Raw genomic sequence first — 25,768 nt, forward strand, 5'->3', positions numbered from 1 at the left:
ATACACTGTTATTACCCCCTGTTATTACCCCCATTATACACTGTTATTACCCCCTGTTATTACCCCCATTATACACTGTTATTACCCCCATTTTACACTGTTATTACCCCCTGTTATTACCCCCATTATACACTGTTATTACCCCCTGTTATTACCCCCATTATACACTGTTATTACCCCCATTATACACTGTTATTACCCCCTGTTATTACCCCCATTATACACTGTTATTACCCCCATTTTACACATGACACAGTCTGTGAAATGACCCAGTACACAGAATCCATGTAACGGTTGAATAGAAATGTTGTCTAAGTTGGTGTGTTCAAACTAAAACTAGAGCCGTGACAATGAAAGAGTGAAAATGTTAAAGTCAAACCTCAGGATTTACATGGAGTGTCGGGAGGACAAGTAAATCACACTGTTAAAGATAAAATATGCATTTATTGATAGGATCTGAAAGCAACAGACAGAGGACCAACAGAGAGCATGTTTCAGTGGGATCACTGAGGGACCCTGATGCTTCAGGTAAACCTGCAGGAACAAACCAGAGGGGAATACACCGTCATGGAGACACGATTATCATCTTCAGAGAGAGGGTGGGAACTGTTATATCTTAAATCAATTTTTGAAAACACATGAGGAAAACAGCGGCAGAGCGTGATGTGAGTGTTTGTGCTGTAATATAATTAACACACATCTGTAGTGAAGCATGACTCCTCTGTGAACCCCCCATAGTGTTGCACAGATCAGATCCCAGGTCAGGGCAGTCAGAAACAAGCAGAAAATACAGTCACGTTTATAAAAACATGGTTTCCAGCTGCCACACTGCTGCAAGATACATGAGAGAAATTCTAACAATATGCTAACTAAATGCTAACGACAGATCACACAGGCATCTGCAGCTGAGAGTGCTCGTCCTGGCCCTCCTTCTCCTCCAGGTGAGGCTCCGCGTCATCAGCATCCAGCTGCAGGTCAGAAGTCAGAGATCAGACAGGAGATCATATTAAAAATCATCAGCTAACAGTCACCAGCTAACAGTTACAAGCTAACAGTCACCAGCTAACAGTCACCAGCTAACAGTCACCAGCTAACAGTTACAAGCTAACAGTCACCAGCTAACAGTCACCAGCTAACAGTTACAAGCTAACAGTCACCAGCTAACAGTCACCAGCTAACAGTTACAAGCTAACAGTCACCAGCTAACAGTCACCAGCTAACAGTCACCAGCTAACAGTTACAAGCTAACAGTTACCAGCTAACAGTCACCAGCTAACAGTTACAAGCTAACAGTCACCAGCTAACAGTCACCAGCTAACAGTCATCAGCTAACAGTCACCAGCTAACAGTTACCAGCTAACAGTCACCAGCTAACAGTGACCAGCTAACAGTCACCAGCTAACAGTTACAAGCTAACAGTCACCAGCTAACAGTCACCAGCTAACAGTCACCAGCTAACAGTCACCAGCTAACAGTTACAAGCTAACAGTCACCAGCTAACAGTCACCAGCTAACAGTCACCAGCTAACAGTCACCAGCTAACAGTTACAAGCTAACAGTCACCAGCTAACAGTCACCAGCTAACAGTCATCAGCTAACAGTCATCAGCTAACAGTCACCAGCTAACAGTTACCAGCTAACAGTCACCAGCTAACAGTGACCAGCTAACAGTTACAAGCTAACAGTCACCAGCTAACAGTCACCAGCTAACAGTCACCAGCTAACAGTTACAAGCTAACAGTCACCAGCTAACAGTCACCAGCTAACAGTCACCAGCTAACAGTTACAAGCTAACAGTTACCAGCTAACAGTCACCAGCTAACAGTTACAAGCTAACAGTCACGAGCTAACAGTCACCAGCTAACAGTCATCAGCTAACAGTCACCAGCTAACAGTTACCAGCTAACAGTCACCAGCTAACAGTGACCAGCTAACAGTCACCAGCTAACAGTTACAAGCTAACAGTCACCAGCTAACAGTCACCAGCTAACAGTCACCAGCTAACAGTCACCAGCTAACAGTTACAAGCTAACAGTCACCAGCTAACAGTCACCAGCTAACAGTCACAAGCTAACAGTCACCAGCTAACAGTCACCAGCTAACAGTCACCAGCTAACAGTTATAGCTAACAGTCACCAGCTAACAGTCACCAGCTAACAGTCACCAGCTATCAGTTACCAGCTAACAGTTAGTAGTACCAGGTGAGAGAGGGTTGTGTTAGCATTGTTAGCGTGCAGTTGATAGCTAACAGTTACCAGCTAACAGTTAGTACCAGGTGAGAGAGTGTTGTGTTAGCATTGTTAGCGTTCAGTTGATAGCTAACAGTTACCAGCTCACAGTTAGTACCAGGTGAGAGAGGGTTGTGTTAGCATTGTTAGCGTGCAGTTGATAGCTAACAGCTAACAGGTAGTACCAGGTGAGAGAGGGTTGTGTTAGCATTGTTAGCGTGCAGTTGATAGCTAACAGTTACCAGCTAACAGTTAGTACCAGGTGAGAGAGGGTTGTGTTAGCATTGTTAGCGTGCAGTTGATAGCTAACAGTTACCAGCTAACAGTTAGTACCAGGTGAGAGAGGGTTGTGTTAGCATTGTTAGCGTGCAGTTGATAGCTAACAGTTACCAGCTAACAGTTAGTACCAGGTGAGAGAGGGTTGTGTTAGCATTGTTAGCGTGCAGTTGATAGCTAACAGTTACCAGCTAACAGTTAGTACCAGGTGAGAGAGGGTTGTGTTAGCATTGTTAGCGTGCAGTTGATAGCTAACAGTTACCAGCTAACAGTTAGTACCAGGTGAGAGAGGGTTGTGTTAGCATTGTTAGCGTGCAGTTGATAGCTACCAGCTAACAGTTAGTACCCGGTGAGAGAGCGTTGTGTTAGCATTGTTAGCGTGCAGATGATAGCTACCAGCTAACAGGTAGTACCAGGTGAGAGAGGGTTGTGTTAGCATTGTTAGCGTGCAGTTGATAGCTAACAGCTAACAGGTAGTACCAGGTGAGAGAGGGTTGTGTTAGCATTGTTAGCGTGCAGTTGATAGCTAACAGCTAACAGGTAGTACCAGGTGAGAGAGGGTTGTGTTAGCATTGTTAGCGTGCAGTTGATAGCTAACAGCTAACAGTTAGTACCAGGTGAGAGAGGGTTGTGTTAGCATTGTTAGCGTGCAGTTGATAGCTACCAGCTAACAGTTAGTACCAGGTGAGAGAGCGTTGTGTTAGCATTGTTAGCGTGCAGATGCAGGTGTACTCACGCTCTGCAGCTCTCTGCGGGTGAAGATGCGCGGCAGCAGCAGCATCCTCACTGGGATGGTCAGCAGCAACATGAAGGGGAAGGCCAGCGCCGCAGAGGTCGCCATGACGACCCACAGGAGAGACAGACAGATGAGCTCCACCACGGTGAACAGGTGCATCCTCAACGTGCGCACCTGAGAGGGAACAATCCGTATCAGATGGGCCTTTCATGGAGAAACATTTGCACAACTGACATGGACCTAAACACCGAAACTGAGCACCCATAAACATTCCTCTGTATATGATTGATCTAATATATCATTCCATTTACTTGGATATAGACTCTTCTTGCACTATTTCTATTTCATGTGTATTAACTTGCACATCTCAGAACATTCTCTTGCACTTGATCTGTTTATTAGTTCTATATATATTCATGTGGCTCTGTGGGACGAGGACTCCAGTTCCTCATTGCCATATCTCCACTGTCGCTGCTGAGCTCATGATGATGAAGACTTGAAACTTGGTGCTTCCTTGAGTCCAAGAAAAGATCCCAGTAAAGTCCAGCTCATACGAACCAGTATGAAATCAAGTCGAAATTCAAATCAATCCATTTTAAAGGGAAGTCAACCCTCAAAGGAAGCACCAAGTGAAGTCCAAATCAAGACCAGAACAACCAGCAGCCCCTGTGTGTAGTAGTGCGTTATGCTGGACAGTTGGCCGCATGTCAGGGAGGGTAATCAGGTATCCGCAGACCTTTCTTTATGTACCCGACAGGTCCTCAGCCATGGCACTAGTACTCAGTCTCACTCCGCGCCACATCAGTAACATCCTGATAGCATATGTGCGCGGATACACGACACTGTGAGGCGTTCATGCCGGTGGGGGCAGGACTCACCTTGCGGACGTAGTTCTGGTCGGGGTGGTACTTCGGGGGCATGAACAGCAGGATGAGCCGCTCAGTGAGCTGGATCCCGTTCAGAGACATCACGCCCATGTAGAGGAAGATCCCGAACAGAACCGCCAGAGGGATCTGACGCAGAACCTCCCCGATCACGATGGACAGACCTGAGGGGGTTCAAAGCAAAGAGATCGAAATTACACAAATTACTATTCACAAAAAGTACCATAAAGTACAGCAGCAGTATTTGTATATGAATAAGTGTAGCAAGTGGAAGTCGTGTGATCGCAGCCAGGTAACAGAGCAGTATATGTTGCTCAGGCTGTGCTACAGCAGGGGCATCGTCTATGAGACAGCAGCCAGTAGCGGTATATTGCACTTCAGCGATATTACACATGTGTTCAAGGCTTTGTTGTTGTTTGTGTGGCGCTCCACAGGATGGTTGTACGATAAGATAAGAAGTACTTCATTGATCCCAGTTTGGGAAATGTTTGCGTTTTGTAAAGTCAGCCTGAAGGAAGGTCAGCACTGGGGTCATTTCCTCCTGACCTCTGTGAGAGCCAGTATGTAGTCTGTGTAAGAAGGGCCAGCTAATCGTGACGTCTGTCGTCAACAGACTATAACAGACTACAACTCGCACGGTGCCTCCTCTAACGTGGCCGAGGCGACCCGTCAGAAAGACGGTCTTTACCCGTGTTCAACTAACCCTTTAAGTTATGAAGATATACAAGCCTTATCGAGACAGAAAGAATACCTCAGTTCTTTGTTATTTTATTTGAGTTTTGCCTCTTTGTGTTGAACAATGTAAAGGCCTCTTTTCTTTGTTGCATGTGTAAAAGTTTGTTATTCTGCTCATTCGCCCCGCGCCTCTGGAGCTCCCAGATCAGCTGAGATCTGCCCCTTCCACGAGGTCTTCAAACCCGGCCTTAAGACCCTCTTCTTTCGGCCGGCCTTCCAATAAACTTTGAGCACGGTACACCTGGAGTACTGCCATTGTTATCGCTATCTCCGACTTTTATTATTTATTTTTTATTATTATTATTTTTTTAATCTTTCAAATTGTATCAGTGTCCTTTGCTGTGAAGCGCTTCGAGATGTGTCTTGGCAGATGAGAAGCGCTATATAAATTAAATGTATTATTATTTTTATTATTATTTTATTTTGAGCAAACATATCGCATAATATCATCCAAGCAACTCTTCATCTGTGAGTAATATAAAGGGAAGACAACGAGTTAACATGTCTGTTTAAGGCGTCTAGTGGCTTGATAGAAAAACAAGGAGGAAGCCACGACAACCTCCATCCACCCCAGGGGGTCCAGCCTTTTTCACAGAGAGCCACATACAGCACATATATGTATATATATATATATATATATATATATTGTTAGCAGCTCATCCCTTAAAACAGAAGCCTCAGATCGATTCTCATAAGAGGAAATAGGAAGGCTAGATGTCAAGCATGTTATGAAAGGGCTTTACTTAGATTTGATAGAAAATGTTTTAACTTTAATTGACTGAATTAGTTTAACACGTGAATACTGTGTAATATCTGTTCTCATCGATATTTAAGAAGTACCAGACAAGACAAGACAAGTTTCATTTGTGGGCCATACTCCAGTATACTCTGAGTCTGCTGAGGGCCGTTTCTAAATCTCTCACAGGCCGCATTTGGCCCCCAGGCCGTAGTTTGGACACCCCTGATCTAACCCCTCATCTGGTGGTCCTCCACGTACCCACGAGCACGGCCACCAGGAAGCCCGTCAGCCTCTGCTCCTTCACTTCCTGTATGCGCGGCTTGTCTCCGGGCGCCACGGCCTTGCTCATCACGGTGAGGGCGTTGGTGTGCGTGACGGAGCGCACGGTGGCCGCAGACAGCCAGGGCAGCCCGAACAGAGCCGAGACCCCCCCCACCGCCACGATGATCAGCAGGTCCAGGTGGAACCCGGTGCCCTTCACCAGCATGCGCTCCTTCTTACTGACGATCAGCCTGACACGGGAAACACAATGTTAGCACTCTGGTGGCTCTGGGTCAGACAAACAACAAGGCCGTGTGCACAGAGCGTCTTCTCTGGAAGGTTCCTCTCCCAGCACCGGGCCACACTCTGAAGGCCGCCAGACCTTCAACCGGCCATCCTTCGGCTCCCAAGTCGCGTCCATTCGGACTGACGCATCGCTGCTGTTGTATATTAGCTGTTTGTGCTACCGCATGCTAAGTACTAAGGTCTGGTACTCGAGTACTCTGAACTGTAGTGGAAGTACACCATGTACCTCTGAACTGTAGTGAGTAGAAGTACACCATGTACCTCTGAACTGTAGTAGAAGTACACCATGTACCTCTGAACTGTAGTGGAAGTACACCATGTACCTCTGAACTGTAGTGGAAGTACACCATGTACCTCTGAACTGTAGTGGAAGTACACCATGTACCTCTGAACTGTAGTAGAAGTACACCATGTACCTCTGAACTGTAGTGAGTAGAAGTACACCATGTACCTCTGAACTGTAGTAGAAGTACACCATGTACCTCTGAACTGTAGTGGAAGTACACCATGTACCTCTGAACTGTAGTGGAAGTACACCATGTACCTCTGAACTGTAGTGGAAGTACACCATGTACCTCTGAACTGTAGTGGAAGTACACCATGTACCTCTGAACTGTAGTGAGTAGAAGTACACCATGTACCTCTGAACTGTAGTGAGTAGAAGTACACCATGTACCTCTGAACTGTAGTAGAAGTACACCATGTACCTCTGAACTGTAGTGGAAGTACACCATGTACCTCTGAACTGTAGTGGAAGTACACCATGTACCTCTGAACTGTAGTGAGTAGAAGTACACCATGTACCTCTGAACTGTAGTGAGTAGAAGTACACCATGTACCTCTGAACTGTAGTAGAAGTACACCATGTACCTCTGAACTGTAGTGGAAGTACACCATGTACCTCTGAACTGTAGTGAGTAGAAGTACACCATGTACCTCTGAACTGTAGTGGAAGTACACCATGTACCTCTGAACTGTAGTAGAAGTACACCATGTACCTCTGAACTGTAGTAGAAGTACACCATGTACCTCTGAACTGTAGTGGAAGTACACCATGTACCTCTGAACTGTAGTGAGTAGAAGTACACCATGTACCTCTGAACTGTAGTGAGTAGAAGTACACCATGTACCTCTGAACTGTAGTAGAAGTACACCATGTACCTCTGAACTGTAGATTAGAAGTACACCATGTACCTCTGAACTGTAGATTAGAAGTACACCATGTACCTCTGAACTGTAGTGGAAGTACACCATGTACCTCTGAACTGTAGATTAGAAGTACACCATGTACCTCTGAACTGTAGTAGAAGTACACCATGTACCTCTGAACTGTAGATTAGAAGTACACCATGTACCTCTGAACTGTAGTGGAAGTACACCATGTACCTCTGAACTGTAGTAGAAGTACACCATGTACCTCTGAACTGTAGTAGAAGTACACCATGTACCTCTGAACTGTAGTAGAAGTACACCATGTACCTCTGAACTGTAGTAGAAGTACACCATGTACCTCTGAACTGTAGTAGAAGTACACCATGTACCTCTGAACTGTAGTAGAAGTACACCATGTACCTCTGAACTGTAGTAGAAGTACACCATGTACCTCTGAACTGTAGTAGAAGTACACCATGTACCTCTGAACTGTAGTAGAAGTACACCATGTACCTCTGAACTGTAGTAGAAGTACACCATGTACCTCTGAACTGTAGTGAGTAGAAGTACACCATGTACCTCTGAACTGTAGTGAGTAATAGTACACCATGTACCTCTGAACTGTAGTAGAAGTACACCATGTACCTCTGAACTGTAGTGGAAGTACACCATGTACCTCTGAACTGTAGTGGAAGTACACCATGTACCTCTGAACTGTAGTGGAAGTACACCATGTACCTCTGAACTGTAGTGAGTAGAAGTACACCATGTACCTCTGAACTGTAGTAGAAGTACACCATGTACCTCTGAACTGTAGATTAGAAGTACACCATGTACCTCTGAACTGTAGATTAGAAGTACACCATGTACCTCTGAACTGTAGTGGAAGTACACCATGTACCTCTGAACTGTAGTGGAAGTACACCATGTACCTCTGAACTGTAGTGAGTAGAAGTACACCATGTACCTCTGAACTGTAGTGGAAGTACACCATGTACCTCTGAACTGTAGTGGAAGTACACCATGTACCTCTGAACTGTAGTGGAAGTACACCATGTACCTCTGAACTGTAGTGGAAGTACACCATGTACCTCTGAACTGTAGTGGAAGTACACCATGTACCTCTGAACTGTAGTGAGTAGAAGTACACCATGTACCTCTGAACTGTAGTGGAAGTACACCATGTACCTCTGAACTGTAGTGGAAGTACACCATGTACCTCTGAACTGTAGTGGAAGTACACCATGTACCTCTGAACTGTAGTAGAAGTACACCATGTACCTCTGAACTGTAGTGAGTAGAAGTACACCATGTACCTCTGAACTGTAGTGAGTAGAAGTACACCATGTACCTCTGAACTGTAGTGGAAGTACACCATGTACCTCTGAACTGTAGTGGAAGTACACCATGTACCTCTGAACTGTAGTGGAAGTACACCATGTACCTCTGAACTGTAGTGAGTAGAAGTACACCATGTAGCTCTGAACTGTAGTAGAAGTACACCATGTACCTCTGAACTGTAGTGAGTAGAAGTACACCATGTACCTCTGAACTGTAGTGGAAGTACACCATGTACCTCTGAACTGTAGTGGAAGTACACCATGTACCTCTGAACTGTAGTGAGTAGAAGTACACCATGTAGCTCTGAACTGTAGTAGAAGTACACCATGTACCTCTGAACTGTAGTGAGTAGAAGTACACCATGTACCTCTGAACTGTAGTGGAAGTACACCATGTACCTCTGAACTGTAGTGGAAGTACACCATGTACCTCTGAACTGTAGATTAGAAGTACACCATGTACCTCTGAACTGTAGATTAGAAGTACACCATGTACCTCTGAACTGTAGATTAGAAGTACACCATGTACCTCTGAACTGTAGTGAGTAGAAGTACACCATGTACCTCTGAACTGTAGTAGAAGTACACCATGTACCTCTGAACTGTAGATTAGAAGTACACCATGTACCTCTGAACTGTAGATTAGAAGTACACCATGTACCTCTGAACTGTAGATTAGAAGTACACCATGTACCTCTGAACTGTAGTGGAAGTACACCATGTACCTCTGAACTGTAGTAGAAGTACACCATGTACCTCTGAACTGTAGTGGAAGTACACCATGTACCTCTGAACTGTAGTAGAAGTACACCATGTACCTCTGAACTGTAGTGGAAGTACACCATGTACCTCTGAACTGTAGTAGAAGTACACCATGTACCTCTGAACTGTAGTGAGTAGAAGTACACCATGTACCTCTGAACTGTAGTGAGTAGAAGTACACCATGTACCTCTGAACTGTAGAGAGTAGAAGTACACAGTAGCATAACATTGAAATACAAGTCCCTCAAAAGTGTACTTAAGTACTTCAGTAAATGTACTTAGTTACTTCCCACTACTGAGTTTTGTCAATGGCCCTTCTCTGAGAAGTTGAGATACGTTCAGCGGCGCCGCGGGCGCAGCTCTCTTTCACGAGGGCCGCCGCTCTCTTCTCGTTGGACACAACTGAAAAGACGCCCTGAGGACGAACGCCAGATGCTTACGCTGTGATCTGGGACTCCATGAAGATGAGGATGAAGACGAGGATGGCGGGCAGGATGCTGGCGGCCATCATCCAAACAGGAAACTGCCCGTCCGAGCCCATCGGAGAGATCAGCCAACCGCGCTTCTCCGGACTGGACACGGAGAACCCACTGGGCACGTTCAGTTTCTGCCGGCCAATAGGAAGAGGGGAAGGTACAGTCTGTCAGGGTGTGGTGTCAACACAGGACGCACTCAGCTGTTAAAGGTCCCTTCATACTGTCTCTCATCAGTGTACACAGCTCTCAGGTACATCCAGAGCCTGTCTCTGATTGGCTGAAACACCAACCAGATCATTGCAGCATTACCCATAATCCCCTCTGTTTCAGCCCTGTTTCCAAAGTGCTGATTCTCTGTCTGTGACTTTAGATGAAGACAAGGAGCCCCTCCCCACGCCCCTCTGAGAGACATGTGGAGACAAAGAACTCAATGGAGCTCTAGAGGAGAGGGGGGGGGGTACCTTATTGCTGATTGGCTAATGAGAGAGTCTCTTCACACAGAGGGGACACATGTTGATGTAGAAGAGACATGGAGAAGAGGGGACATGAAGAAGAGGGGACACATGCTGATGTAGAAGAGACATGAAGAAGAGGGGACACATGTTGATGTAGAAGAGACATGAGGAAGAGGGGACACATGTTGATGTAGAAGAGACATGGAGAAGAGGGGACACATGTTGATGTAGAAGAGACATGAGGAAGAGGGGACACATGTTGATGTAGAAGAGACATGAAGAAGAGGGGACACATGTTGATGTAGAAGAGACATGAGGAAGAGGGGACACATGTTGATGTAGAAGAGACATGAAGAAGAGGGGACACATGTTGATGTAGAAGAGACATGAAGAAGAGGGGACACATGTTGATGTAGGAGAGGGGACACATGTTGATGTAGGAGAGGGGACACATGTTGATGTAGAAGAGACATGAAGAAGAGGGGACACATGTTGATGTAGAAGAGACATGAAGAAGAGGGGACACATGTTGATGTAGAAGAGACATGAAGAAGAGGGGACACATGTTGATGTAGAAGAGACATGAAGAAGAGGGGACACATGTTGATGTAGGAGAGGGGACACATGTTGATGTAGGAGAGGGGACACATGTTGATGTAGAAGAGACATGAAGAAGAGGGGACACATGTTGATGTAGAGGAGACATGAAGAAGAGGGGACACAAGTTGATGTAGAGGAGACATGAAGAAGAGGGGACACAAGTTGATGTAGAAGAGACATGAGGAAGAGGGGACACATGTTGATGTAGAAGAGACATGGAGAAGAGGGGACACAAGTTGATTTAGCGTGATGGGGACCTTCAAAGAGTGTCTCACCTGCGTGTAGGTGTCCTCCACGCTGTAGTCCACCAGCACCATGATGAGGATGGCGATGGGGACCCCGAAGTCCCCGATGACCCTACGGAGCTGGAACACGTAGAAAAACAATGCTTTAAATGCTGTTTGTATTTCTGAACGTGTGCGTGTGAACACACGTGTGTTGGTGTGTGTAGGAAGTACATAGTTTACACATATTCTTATATATTTGTATTTGTATTCGGGGTGTGGGACACGGTATTCCGTCTCTCCGTACGCAAACTGAAGGACAACGAATAATCTGAGGGGAAGTTGTTGTTGTTTTGAAGTGAGATGTTTTATAAAGCGCGTTGAGCTGCGTGTGCTGTATGAAGAGTGCACACATAAAGCTTTGTTATTGTTGTTGTTGTTGTTATTGTTGTTACTGACCGTCCCGGGGAAGAAGGAGCTGTTCTTGAACTTGCGCAGGTAGAAGGCGATTAAGTACGTCCCCACCATGAGGACGAAGGACAGCAGAGCCGTGTTCGGCTCTCCGACAACTTTCCCAGGATCCCCGGCGGCCGAGGTGAAGTTGCTCAGGGACGGAGACGCCGTGATGTTTCCATGGTAACAGTTTTTGAGAGGATGCTCCTGGAAGATCTAGAAAAAAACAAAGAAGAAGAAAAAGTCAACGTGACGGAGCAACGACGTGTTTCAGAACTACCGTCGAACACGAGGACACATCCCGTTAGACGCTTTTACCCAAAGGTGACGGACACTCGGTACTGAGGACACACCCGGGAGCAGGGTGGGGTCTCTGCAGTTCCTCTCAGGGACCTTCCTAACGCAGCGAAGCGGCCGCCGTGACAAGATTCTCTAGAGCCGGGGTTCAAACCCTTTTTCCCAAGAGCCCCCCAAAGGACTCCCGTTGGAAGTCGAGCCGCTTCCAACCGCTGTTGCCCCCCCCCCCACACACAAGGGGGGGGGGCAACAGCGGTAATTAAAGTGTCAAAGTCTCAAAAAGCTGCAGCTGCCGTCTCAAACTGGACGAATGAAGTGTGTTGTGAAGGAGATGAAAGCGTAGTCGAGGAGCTGATGGAGCGACTTGATGGCTGTTGGACTCAGGATGAATTCCTCTGGGTTCCCGCTGACTGGAGAAACTAAAGGACGGCGGAAGTGGAAACAATTCACGAAGGGATTAAACTGTTTGAAACACGCTCAAAGTGAGCCGGATTGTGCCGATGTGTTTCTGAGGATTCAAAAGTCGTAAATAATCAAAATGGAGGAGAGCGATCTGATCGGAGCGACTGACGAATAATCCAACTGAAGCCGGCGTGGACAACGACTGTGTTTTTTAAAATGCGCTGATCCAGAAAAGCCCGGTTTGGACACTTTACGGCAGAAGAAACATTTCTATAGAAAGAATTATACATTTCTGTCTTTTTATGCCTTTAATACCAACTTGGATTTGTATTGAAATTAATAGTTCTTTTGTATATGTTATCGTGATGTAGAGACAAGGCTTTTAGCGACAATCATGTATCGCTTTAATGCGTTGATATGTAAATAAAATAAAAGGGGCGCGCCCCCCAGGTTGGGAACCTTTATAACCTCCTTTAGGAAACACTGGACCTTCCTTTAGGAAAGGAAAGGAGGACATACTGTCCCACAATGCCTTGCTGCTGTAACATTTACCGTAACACAACATTCGTCCGTTCACGGAAACAACCGATCGTGACCTAGAAATAGGGTCTGGAACCGAAACTCGGTTGAGAACCGATAAGAAAATGCCGGGTACCGGGTACCAATACAAAATACACAATGTGGGTTCTGCTTAACGGTTCCTAAACGCGGTAGACCCTGTATTCCACCGTCTGCGCCGTGGTGCTGCGGTGACCCGGTGGAATACATCTGTGTGTTCCGGAGAATCACAGAGCGGCCGGTCGTCAGCGGGCCACGTCCTGTAAGCTGCGCCGACCGGCGGCAGAGGTCCGCAGCTGGCCCGCAGCGAGGCGCCCCCCCCCCCCTCCCGTAGACGGTTCACGAGCTCAGTCACTTCATGACACCAAAGACGAGTATGTGATGACTCCTCCCTTCTGGAGAGGATCACAGACACATGGGTCCTGAGGCTGAACTAGTCTCTGTATGTGATGACTCCCTCCCTTCTGGACCACAGATGGATCCTGAGGCTGAACTAGTCTCTGTATGTGATGACTCCTCCCTTCTGGACCACAGATGGATCCTGAGGCTGAACTAGTCTCTGTATGTGATGACTCCCTCCCTTCTGGACCACAGATGGATCCTGAGGCTGAACTAGTCTCTGTATGTGATGACTCCCTCCCTTCTGGACCACAGATGGATCCTGAGGCTGAACTAGTCTCTGTATGTGATGACTCCCTCCCTTCTGGACCACAGATGGATCCTGAGGCTGAACTAGTCTCTGTATGTGATGACTCCCTCCCTTCTGGACCACAGATGGATCCTGAGGCTGAACTAGTCTCTGTATGTGATGACTCCTCCCTTCTGGACCACAGATGGATCCTGAGGCTGAACTAGTCTCTGTATGTGATGACTCCTCCCTTCTGGATCTCTCCGTCTGTCCACACAAACTGAAAGATTGATAAGACATTGGACCTTGACCTTGACCTTGACCTTTGAAGTTGCCTCACCTTGATGAGTTTGGCGAAGGTCTCGTAGATGAAGATGAGGGAGATGAGGAAGGAGAAGATCTCCTGAGTGAAGCGAGAGACGAAGCGGACCAGGATGCTTCCCTCGAAGGCCACGGTGAGCAGGACGAGGAGAACCAGCCAGAACCCGATCCACACCCGGCTCGTCAGGTACTCGATGCCGTTGTCTTTACAGAACTGCACACACACACACACACACACACACACACACACACACACACACACACACACACACACACACACACACACACACACACACACACACACACACACACACACACACACACACACACACACACACACACACACACACACACACACACACACACACACACACACACACACACACACACACACACACACACACACACACACCATGGGGCTCAGGAGCAGCTAGCAGCGTGGCTCAGCGGGTGGTAGCACCCTCCATCCGTTTGAACCCTGACCAACTATAACTGAGCAACTCATAGTGTGTGTGTAAAGGGAAGTGTCTGTGGGTATTGAACCAGAACTCATAACGTTGGATCTTGATGGTTCGGTTGGATTGGGGAACCTGTGGGATTGAGTGCAGACGAGGAAGAACAGCGCTGTGGAACTAGAGGGTTTGTGGCTCACGCTAAATAGATATGTGTAATCTTTGGGCTTTGGGTCATCAGGTGCTTTAAGCCGAGTTGGGATCCTTACTCTTCATCGAGACATGCCTCCTCCATTTAGGACATGTTCAGAGTTCTTACTTCTTTTCTCAGAATTCTAAATCGTGTCATTTTGAGGAAAATAAATCAAATGTTTTTCTCAGAATTTGAGAAAAAATAGATTTTGTTTTCAAATCTCTGGCCGTTAGAGTCTGCTACTGAGGAGACGTGTTGCTATGCACTCTGTCACAGGTCGGGTACATAGGATATACATACTTTATACATACTTTATACATACTTTATACATACTTTATACATACTTTATACATACTTTATATATATGTGTATTTTTGTGTTCTGGATTGTGGGAAACGGTATTTGGGTCTCTGTCTGTACACACACACTGTTGACTTCGACTTTGAGATAGTGTTCTGATGCAGGTATGTCAGGTGTGTCAGGTGTGTCAGGTGTGTCAGGTGTGTCAGGTGTGTCAGGTGTGTCAGGTGTGTCAGGTGTGTCAGGTGTGTCAGGTGTGTCAGGTGTGCAGTGTGTCAGGTGTGTCAGGTGTGTCAGGTGTGCAGGTGTGCAGGTGTGTCAGGTGTGTCAGGTGTGCAGTGTGTCAGGTGTGCAGTGTGTCAGGTGTGTCAGGTGTGCAGGTGTGTCAGGTGTGTAGGTGTGTAGGTGTGTCAGGTGTGTCAGGTGTGCAGTGTGTCAGGTGTGTCAGGTGTGCAGTGTGTCAGGTGTGTAGGTGTGCAGGTGTGTCAGGTGTGTAGGTGTGTAGGTGTGCAGGTGTGCAGGTGTGCAGGTGTGTCAGGTGTGTCAGGTGTGCAGGTGTGTAGGTGTGCAGGTGTGTCAGGTGTGTAGGTGTGTAGGTGTGTAGGTGTGTAGGTGTGCAGGTGTGTCAGGTGTGTCAGGTGTGTCAGGTGTGTCAGGTGTGCAGGTGTGCAGGTGTGCAGGTGTGTCAGGTGTGTCAGGTGTGTCAGGTGTGTCAGGTGTGCAGGTGTGTAGGTGTGCAGGTGTGTCAGGTGTGTAGGTGTGTAGGTGTGTAGGTGTGTAGGTGTGCAGGTGTGTCAGGTGTGTCAGGTGTGTCAGGTGTGTCAGGTGTGCAGGTGTGCAGGTGTGTCAGGTGTGTCAGGTGTGTCAGGTGTGTCAGGTGTGTCAGGTGTGCAGGTGTGCAGGTGTGTCAGGTGTGTCAGGTGTGTCAGGTGTGTCAGGTGTGTCAGGTGTGTCAGGTGTGCAGGTGTGTAGGTGTGCAGGTGTGTCAGGTGTGTAGGTGTGTAGGTGTGTAGGTGTGTAGGTGTGCAGGTGTGTCAGGTGTGTCAGGTGTGTCAGGTGTGTCAGGTGTGCAGGTGTGCAGGTGTGCAGGTGTGCAGGTGTGTCAGGTGTGTCAGGTGTGCAGTGTGTCAGGTGTGCAGGTGTGTCAGGTGTGTAGGTGTGTAGGTGTGTCAGGTGTGTCAGGTGTGCAGTGTGTCAGGTGTGTCAGGTGTGCAGTGTGTCAGGTGTGTAGGTGTGCAGGTGTGTCAGGTGTGTAGGTGTGTAGGTGTGTCAGGTGTGCAGGTGTGCAGGTGTGTCAGGTGTGTCAGGTGTGCAGGTGTGTGTAGGTGTTGCAGGTGTGTCAGGTGTGTTAGGTGTGTAGGTGTGTAGGTGTGTAGGTGTGCAGGTGTGTCAGGTGTGTCAGGTGTGTCAGGTGTGTCAGGTGTGTCAGGTGTGCAGGTGTGCAGGTGTGCAGGTGTGTCAGGTGTGTCAGGTGTGTCAGGTGTGTCAGGTGTGCAGGTGTGTAGGTGTGCAGGTGTGTCAGGTGTGTAGGTGTGTAGGTGTGTAGGTGTGTAGGTGTGCAGGTGTGTCAGGTGTGTCAGGTGTGTCAGGTGTGCAGGTGTGCAGGTGTGCAGGTGTGTCAGGTGTGTCAGGTGTGTCAGGTGTGCAGGTGTGTAGGTGTGCAGGTGTGTCAGGTGTGTAGGTGTGTAGGTGTGTAGGTGTGTAGGTGTGCAGGTGTGTCAGGTGTGTCAGGTGTGTCAGGTGTGTCAGGTGTGCAGGTGTGCAGGTGTGCAGGTGTGCAGGTGTGTCAGGTGTGTCAGGTGTGCAGGTGTGCAGGTGTGCAGGTGTGTCAGGTGTGTCAGGTGTGCAGGTGTGCAGGTGTGCAGGTGTGCAGGTGTGTCAGGTGTGTCAGGTGTGTCAGGTGTGTCAGGTGTGCAGGTGTGCAGGTGTCAGGTGTGCAGGTGTGTAGGTGTGCAGGTGTGTAGGTGTGCAGGTGTGCAGGTGTGCAGGTGTGCAGGTGTGTAGGTGTGCAGGTGTGCAGGTGTCAGGTGTGCAGGTGATCTCACGGTGAAGAAAGCCTCCTCGAACACCAGCAGCGGTCCAGAGAAGCCGATCACGAGCAGCGGCTGCGCTCCCAGGACGCTGAACACGATGCCCTGCAGCGCCGTGGCAACGATCAGCTCCGACACCCCGATCAGACCCTCCGTCTTCTCACCTGCAATCAGAGCGGAGGACCCTCTGTGAACCAGCTCCAAGCATCCTTCATCTGGACCTCCAAGCATCCTTCATCTGGACCTCCAAGCATCCTTCATCTGGACCTCTCATTACATGTACTCGTATATAGACTTGTTGCTCACCCAGAAGTCCTCCGAAGGTGATGGCGGGCGACAGCGAGGCGAAGTAGATGAAGACGATGGCGGCCATGCACTGAGCGTTGAGAGCGTCCCGGATGTCGCTGAGATACTGAGGGTATCGTCGCTTCACGTCTTTGATCAGACCTCCGAACAGACGGCCCGACCGCCGCAGGGGCTCCTCGCCCACTTTGGAGGGCACCAGGCAGTCTGGAAACCAGGACACTTCTTTTAGCAGAATTACCTTTTTACCTTTTTCTTCTTCATTTTGTGGGATTTTCCGGAAATATTCAGAATTTTCACTTTCCTAAGAAATCTGATATTTCATGAAAGAAAAATTCTAAAATGTTTAGAAATGAAAAATCATCACAATTCAGATGTTTTCCTGAAAAAAGATAAGAAGTACAATTTTTACTTTTTTCTCAGAACTCAACTTTTTTCTTAATATTATGGGATTTTCAGGAAATATAAATGTTTCTTCCTAAGATTCTGAAATGTTCAAGAAATAAATAGATATAAGAATTGTTTTCTTATATTCATGAAATGTTATGAATTTCTAAACTCAGACAAATATTTTTTTTAAATCTCAGAATTCTTACATTTTTAGGAACAAAATGAAACTTTTTTCACCTTTAAGATGTTTTCAGGAAAGAAAATAGGAAGTACAATTTCATAATTTTGACTTTTTTTTCAAAAAGATCTGACATTTTCACGAGTTATGAAATGTTAAGGAACAAAACAAAAATCTGAAGTTATACTTTTTTCTCCAAAATAAAATGTTTATCTCAGAAATCTAGCTTGTATGAACAAAATAACTCTACGTAGAAAACCCTTCCCTTATGTTGACGAGGATCCAGTGTAAGGCTCAGGTAAGGCTTCTCATGTTTAATGCTAACAACATAAATACATCTGAAGAGCGCGGACCTTCATCCAGCTGGACGCTGCCCTGCTTCTCCTGCAGCTTCCCGCTCTCCTCCTCTCTCTTCCGGAGCATTTCCCTCTGGAAGAGAGCGACCGAGCGCAGCAGCTCGTCTCCGCCCACGTCGGACGGAGGCAGCACCGAGCTGCGGTCCAGGAACATGTTGATGGCCGTCAGAAGGTCCTGCCGCTCGTCCGCCTGGTACGCCGCCTCGTGGAAGTCCTGAGGAACACAACAACGGTTTATCCGGTGGCGGCTGGTGGAAAATATTTTTGTTGGGGCTGTTGATAGAGTGAGTAAATTAACCCTTAAATTAGGACTTCTGGTGATGTGATGGCGCGTTTCCAGTGCAGCGCGGAGCTCGCTTTAAGCGTGCCGAGCCGTGCCCGGCCCGTTTCTGGTTGCGTTTCCACTCGGCCTAGTACCGGCTAACGTTATATATGCTCCGATCGTCCACACTCACAACAACGGCCTACAGACATAAACAAACCAGCGACTGTATTCTCCATGACACAGACAGTCTGTGGTTTGGACTTCTTTCACTTCTGTCTGGTTTCTGAACAGATCGTATCTGTCCCCGGCTGTTTGAAGAGCCAGCATGGGAAACAAAAGACAGCATTTACCTGTTTGCATCCAGCTAGCCTTTCTGGTGTACCAGCTACGTGAGAAGCCTCGTTGATACCTTTTGTCTTTTTCACGAGCTTGCTGCGATAGATACAAATCGGGTTGGTCCGGTCCAAGGTCTTTAAGCAACAGTTTATCTCCCAAACTTCTCCTTTCCAAAGGATTGGAGATTAGCTCTTGAACGGAATTGGGCGGGGACTCCACCTGCACACGAAGCCATCCTCATCAACTACTGCCGTACTGCGTCACCCCGCCGGATACGAGTCACTAGTGTCCAAACTACTCACAGACTGGACCGGGCGCTGACATTGGCGCCCGGTGATCATCAGATTTGACGACGCTGATTGGCTGAAATTATGTTTCGGCATCATAGTTTACAGATAGCAACAGTCCGCTGCTAGTGGCTGCTGCTGCACTGGTTGAGGGCTCCTTTCTTAGCGCCCAGACGAGAGAGGGTAATGACCATAGACTGTATATATAAAGGTAATGACACACGGGCAAGGCCCGCAGGAAACATGTGACTTATCAGTAACTTTAGACATCGTCGTAACACAATTTTAAACGAGATTTTATTGTAGATTTTAAATTGTACTGATACCAATTATATAATATTTACCTTGTTTATTAAAAAAATTAATTAAAAAAAAATATATTTTTAAATTTTTTTTTTTTTAAATATATTTTTAATTTTAATTTTGTATGTGGGAAGAGGTGGGGCGGCGCCCCTAGCGCCCCTATGGGCCGGCCGCCACTGGGTTTATCACAATACCATCAGGGTACATCAGCAGGGAGGCTAACAGGTGCTAACATGTTACCTGAGTAGCATGCATACAAACAAAATATTAAAGATTAAAAAATTTTTTTTTTTTAAAAAAGTTACACAATTTACAAAAAACACATCCTGTAGCAGTTCTGAGGATTTAGCAGCCGGGTAGATATCGCACTTTATTAACGGCAGATGTTTCAGCTCTGCAGGACTCACCTTGTCGGACATGAGCGTGGAGATGGAGCGCCCGATCTGGTGGTAGTCCATGTTGGCGGTGGGGGGGCCGAGCAGGAGAAACAGGAACCTCACGGGGACCGGGACCTCCAGGACAGAGTCCAGCAGGACCGCCTCCTGCAGCCGCACAAATGCCATGGAGGGCTGCTCCAGGAAACCCACTGAGCCTGAAGACACAGCAGAGGGACGTTAACCCACTGAGCCTGAAGACACAGCAGAGGGACGTTAACCCACTGAGCCTGAAGACACAGCAGAGGGACGTTAACCCACTGAGCCTGAAGACACAGCAGAGGGACGTTAACCCACTGAGCCTGAAGACACAGCAGAGGGACGTTAACCCATGCTGCCTGAAGACACAGCAGAGGGACATTAACCCACTGAGCCTGAAGACACAGCAGAGGGACGTTAACCCATGCTGCCTGAAGACACAGCAGAGGGACGTTAACCCACTGAGCCTGAAGACACAGCAGAGGGACGTTAACCCATGCTGCCTGAAGACACAGCAGAGGGACGTTAACCCACTGAGCCTGAAGACACAGCAGAGGGACGTTAACCCATGCTGCCTGAAGACACAGCAGAGGGACATTAACCCATGCTGCCTGAAGACACAGCAGAGGGACGCTAACCCACTGAGCCTGAAGACACAGCAGAGGGACGTTAACCCACTGAGCCTGAAGACACAGCAGAGGGACGTTAACCCACTGAGCCTGAAGACACAGCAGAGGGACGCTAACCCATGCTGCCTGAAGACACAGCAGAGGGACGCTAACCCACTGAGCCTGAAGACACAGCAGAGGGACGTTAACCCACTGAGCCTGAAGACACAGCAGATGGACGTTAACCCACTGAGCCTAAAGACACAGCAGAGGGACGTTAACCCATGCTGCCTGAAGACACAGCAGAGGGACGTTAACCCACTGAGCCTGAAGACACAGCAGAGGGACGTTAACCCACTGAGCCTGAAGACACAGCAGAGGGACGTTAACCCATGCTGCCTGAAGACACAGCAGAGGGACGCTAACCCACTGAGCCTGAAGACACAGCAGAGGGACGTTAACCCATGCTGCCTGAAGACACAGCAGAGGGACGCTAACCCATGCTGCCTGAAGACACAGCAGAGGGACGTTAACCCACTGAGCCTGAAGACACAGCAGAGGGACGCTAACCCACTGAGCCTGAAGACACAGCAGAGGGACGTTAACCCACTGAGCCTGAAGACACAGCAGAGGGACGCTAACCCATGCTGCCTGAAGACACAGCAGAGGGACGTTAACCCACTGAGCCTGAAGACACAGCAGAGGGACGTTAACCCACTGAGCCTGAAGACACAGCAGAGGGACGTTAACCCACTGAGCCTGAAGACACAGCAGAGGGACGCTAACCCATGCTGCCTGAAGACACAGCAGAGGGACGTTAACCCACTGAGCCTGAAGACACAGCAGAGGGACGCTAACCCACTGAGCCTGAAGACACAGCAGAGGGACGTTAACCCACTGAGCCTGAAGACACAGCAGAGGGACGCTAACCCATGCTGCCTGAAGACACAGCAGAGGGACGTTAACCCACTGAGCCTGAAGACACAGCAGAGGGACGTTAACCCACTGAGCCTGAAGACACAGCAGAGGGACGCTAACCCATGCTGCCTGAAGACACAGCAGAGGGACGTTAACCCACTGAGCCTGAAGACACAGCAGAGGGACATTAACCCACTGAGCCTGAAGACACAGCAGAGGGACGCTAACCCACTGAGCCTGAAGACACAGCAGAGGGACGTTAACCCACTGAGCCTGAAGACACAGCAGAGGGACGCTAACCCATGCTGCCTGAAGACACAGCAGAGGGACGCTAACCCACTGAGCCTGAAGACACAGCAGAGGGACGTTAACCCACTGAGCCTGAAGACACAGCAGAGGGACGCTAACCCACTGAGCCTGAAGACACAGCAGAGGGACGTTAACCCACTGAGCCTGAAGACACAGCAGAGGGACGTTAACCCACTGAGCCTGAAGACACAGCAGAGGGACGCTAACCCATGCTGCCTGAAGACACAGCAGAGGGACGCTAACCCACTGAGCCTGAAGACACAGCAGAGGGACGCTAACCCACTGAGCCTGAAGACACAGCAGAGGGACGTTAACCCACTGAGCCTGAAGACACAGCAGAGGGACGTTAACCCATGCTGCCTGAAGACACAGCAGAGGGACATTAACCCATGCTGCCTGAAGACACAGCAGAGGGACGCTAACCCACTGAGCCTGAAGACACAGCAGAGGGACGTTAACCCACTGAGCCTGAAGACACAGCAGAGGGACGTTAACCCATGCTGCCTGAAGACACAGCAGAGGGACGTTAACCCACTGAGCCTGAAGACACAGCAGAGGGACGCTAACCCACTGAGCCTGAAGACACAGCAGAGGGACGTTAACCCATGCTGCCTGAAGACACAGCAGAGGGACGCTAACCCACTGAGCCTGAAGACACAGCAGAGGGACGCTAACCCATGCTGCCTGAAGACACAGCAGAGGGACGTTAACCCACTGAGCCTGAAGACACAGCAGAGGGACGTTAACCCACTGAGCCTGAAGACACAGCAGAGGGACGCTAACCCATGCTGCCTGAAGACACAGCAGAGGGACGTTAACCCACTGAGCCTGAAGACACAGCAGAGGGACGCTAACCCATGCTGCCTGAAGACACAGCAGAGGGACGTTAACCCACTGAGCCTGAAGACACAGCAGAGGGACGTTAACCCACTGAGCCTGAATACACAGCAGAGGGACGCTAACCCATGCTGCCTGAAGACACAGCAGAGGGACGTTAACCCACTGAGCCTGAAGACACAGCAGAGGGACGCTAACCCACTGAGCCTGAAGACACAGCAGAGGGACGTTAACCCACTGAGCCTGAAGACACAGCAGAGGGACGCTAACCCATGCTGCCTGAAGACACAGCAGAGGGACGTTAACCCACTGAGCCTGAAGACACAGCAGAGGGACGCTAACCCATGCTGCCTGAAGACACAGCAGAGGGACGTTAACCCACTGAGCCTGAAGACACAGCAGAGGGACGCTAACCCATGCTGCCTGAAGACACAGCAGAGGGACGTTAACCCATGCTGCCTGAAGACACAGCAGAGGGACGTTAACCCACTGAGCCTGAAGACACAGCAGAGGGACTTAACCCACTGAGCCTGAAGACACAGCAGAGGGACGCTAACCCACTGAGCCTGAAGACACAGCAGAGGGACGTTAACCCACTGAGCCTGAAGACACAGCAGAGGGACGCTAACCCACTGAGCCTGAAGACACAGCAGAGGGACGTTAACCCACTGAGCCTGAAGACACAGCAGAGGGACGCTAACCCACTGAGCCTGAAGACACAGCAGAGGGACGCTAACCCATGCTGCCTGAAGACACAGCAGAGGGACGTTAACCCACTGAGCCTGAAGACACAGCAGAGGGACGTTAACCCACTGAGCCTGAAGACACAGCAGAGGTGCAGAGGGACAGGAACATGTGTCCCCAGAGAAGAGGACTCGTACCAACGAGCACCACCGTGGCCTCGGCTCGCTCCGGGATCTTCTCCATCAGCTTCGCCTCGTGCTTGGACCTGGACTGAGTGACGGGCAGCGCCTCGCTCTGAAAACACACACATGTTCACACACAGAAAGGTGCAGGGATGAGTCTGGAGAGATTTACTTCAGACATGATGTTAAATGATCAGACCTTGGGAGAGACGTGCACACAGTGTTTGATAAACGGTTAAAGTGTTCACCTTGCTCTTTTCCCCGTCAGCCACTCTGTGATTGGTCAGATGGATGGAGGGCTCTGATTGGCCGTTGTGGCAATCAATCAGGGCGTCCATGTTGGCTGCAGAGATGTTTTTGCTGAACAGGCTGTGGTCCTTCTCATCGCTGGGGTGGCTGGGGAGGAAACAGAACACATGTGATACCCCCTGATGGCTGATTGGACGTGCTCCGGGTCATGTGACCATGCTGCACCTGTGTCTGAGCAGCAGGACTCCCAGGACGTTGGCTCTGTCTTCAGCTTTCATCAGGTCTGAGATCACCATCTGCTCGACCACCTGCTGAGCGATGCCCGGCAGCGTCTTCTGCTTCAGGTCCAGAAGCACAGCGCCTGGAAGAGGAGAGGACTCATAACTCCAGAGAGAGGACTCATAACTCCAGAGAGAGGAACTCATAACTCCAGAGAGAGGAACTCATAACTCCAGAGAGAGGAACTCATAACTCCAGAGAGGAACTCATAACTCCAGAGAGAGGAACTCATAACTCCAGAGAGAGGACTCATAACTCCAGAGAGAGGAACTCATAACTCCAGAGAGAGGAACTCATAACTCCAGAGAGAGGAACTCATAACTCCAGAGAGGAACTCATAACTCCAGAGAGAGGAACTCATCACTCCAGAGAGGAACTCATAACTCCAGAGAGAGGAACTCATAACTCCAGAGAGGAACTCATAACTCCAGAGAGGAACTCATAACTCCAGAGAGAGGAACTCATAACTCCAGAGAGGAACTCATAACTCCAGAGAGGAACTCATAACTCCAGAGAGGAACTCATAACTCCAGAGAGAGGACTCATAACTCCAGAGAGAGGAACTCATAACTCCAGAGAGGAACTCATAACTCCAGAGAGAGGACTCATAACTCCAGAGAGAGGAACTCATAACTCCAGAGAGAGGAACTCATAACTCCAGAGAGGAACTCATAACTCCAGAGAGGAACTCATAACTCCAGAGAGGAACTCATAACTCCAGAGAGGAACTCATAACTCCAGAGAGGAACTCATAACTCCAGAGAGAGGAACTCATAACTCCAGAGAGGAACTCATAACTCCAGAGAGGAACTCATAACTCCAGAGAGAGGAACTCATAACTCCAGAGAGGAACTCATAACTCCAGAGAGAGGAACTCATAACTCCAGAGAGGAACTCATAACTCCAGAGAGGAACTCATAACTCCAGAGAGGAACTCATAACTCCAGAGAGGAACTCATAACTCCAGAGAGGAACTCATAACTCCAGAGAGAGGAACTCATAACTCCAGAGAGAGGAACTCATAACTCCAGAGAGAGGAACTCATAACTCCAGAGAGGAACTCATAACTCCAGAGAGAGGAACTCATAACTCCAGAGAGGAACTCATAACTCCAGAGAGAGGAACTCATAACTCCAGAGAGAGGAACTCATAACTCCAGAGAGAGGAACTCATAACTCCAGAGAGAGGAACTCATAACTCCAGAGAGGAACTCATAACTCCAGAGAGAGGAACTCATAACTCCAGAGAGGAACTCATAACTCCAGAGAGAGGAACTCATAACTCCAGAGAGAGGAACTCATAACTCCAGAGAGGAACTCATAACTCCAGAGAGAGGAACTCATAACTCCAGAGAGAGGAACTCATAACTCCAGAGAGGAACTCATAACTCCAGAGAGAGGAACTCATAACTCCAGAGAGGAACTCATAACTCCAGAGAGAGGAACTCATAACTCCAGAGAGAGGAACTCATAACTCCAGAGAGGAACTCATAACTCCAGAGAGGAACTCATAACTCCAGAGAGAGGAACTCATAACTCCAGAGAGGAACTCATAACTCCAGAGAGGAACTCATAACTCCAGAGAGGAACTCATAACTCCAGAGAGAGGAACTCATAACTCCAGAGAGGAACTCATAACTCCAGAGAGAGGAACTCATAACTCCAGAGAGGAACTCATAACTCCAGAGAGGAACTCATAACTCCAGAGAGAGGAACTCATAACTCCAGAGAGGAACTCATAACTCCAGAGAGAGGAACTCATAACTCCAGAGAGGAAACTCATAACTCCAGAGAGAGGAACTCATAACTCCAGAGAGGAACTCATAACTCCAGAGAGGAACTCATAACTCCAGAGAGGAACTCATAACTCCAGAGAGGAACTCATAACTCCAGAGAGGAACTCATAACTCCAGAGAGGAACTCATAACTCCAGAGAGGAACTCATAACTCCAGAGAGAGAACTCATAACTCCAGAGAGAGGAACTCATAACTCCAGAGAGGAACTCATAACTCCAGAGAGAGGAACTCATAAACTCCAGAGAGAGAACTCATAACTCCAGAGAG

General features: G+C 48.5%; 1 protein-coding gene across 1 annotated transcript; it reads right to left on the reverse strand.

The window, feature by feature from the left end:
* Window positions 1-462: 462 nt before the first annotated feature.
* On the reverse strand, window positions 463-23,708 carry LOC117441679 (anion exchange protein 2-like). Its single transcript, XM_034077720.2, has 15 exons — window positions 23,652-23,708; window positions 23,426-23,573; window positions 23,193-23,289; window positions 19,634-19,818; window positions 18,033-18,249; window positions 17,115-17,318; window positions 16,824-16,972; window positions 13,853-14,047; window positions 11,634-11,843; window positions 11,226-11,315; window positions 9,860-10,026; window positions 5,857-6,110; window positions 4,119-4,288; window positions 3,241-3,414; window positions 463-968 (listed from the first exon to the last, which is right to left on the reverse strand). The coding sequence occupies exons 1-15, from the start codon at window positions 23,702-23,704 to the stop codon at window positions 888-890; spliced, it is 2,394 nt and encodes a 797-aa protein (XP_033933611.2). The 5' UTR covers window positions 23,705-23,708; the 3' UTR covers window positions 463-887.
* Window positions 23,709-25,768: the final 2,060 nt, after the last annotated feature.

The sequence above is a fragment of the Pseudochaenichthys georgianus genome, unplaced genomic scaffold, assembly GCF_902827115.2.
Source record: "Pseudochaenichthys georgianus unplaced genomic scaffold, fPseGeo1.2 scaffold_1896_arrow_ctg1, whole genome shotgun sequence".
NCBI lineage: Eukaryota > Metazoa > Chordata > Actinopteri > Perciformes > Channichthyidae > Pseudochaenichthys > Pseudochaenichthys georgianus.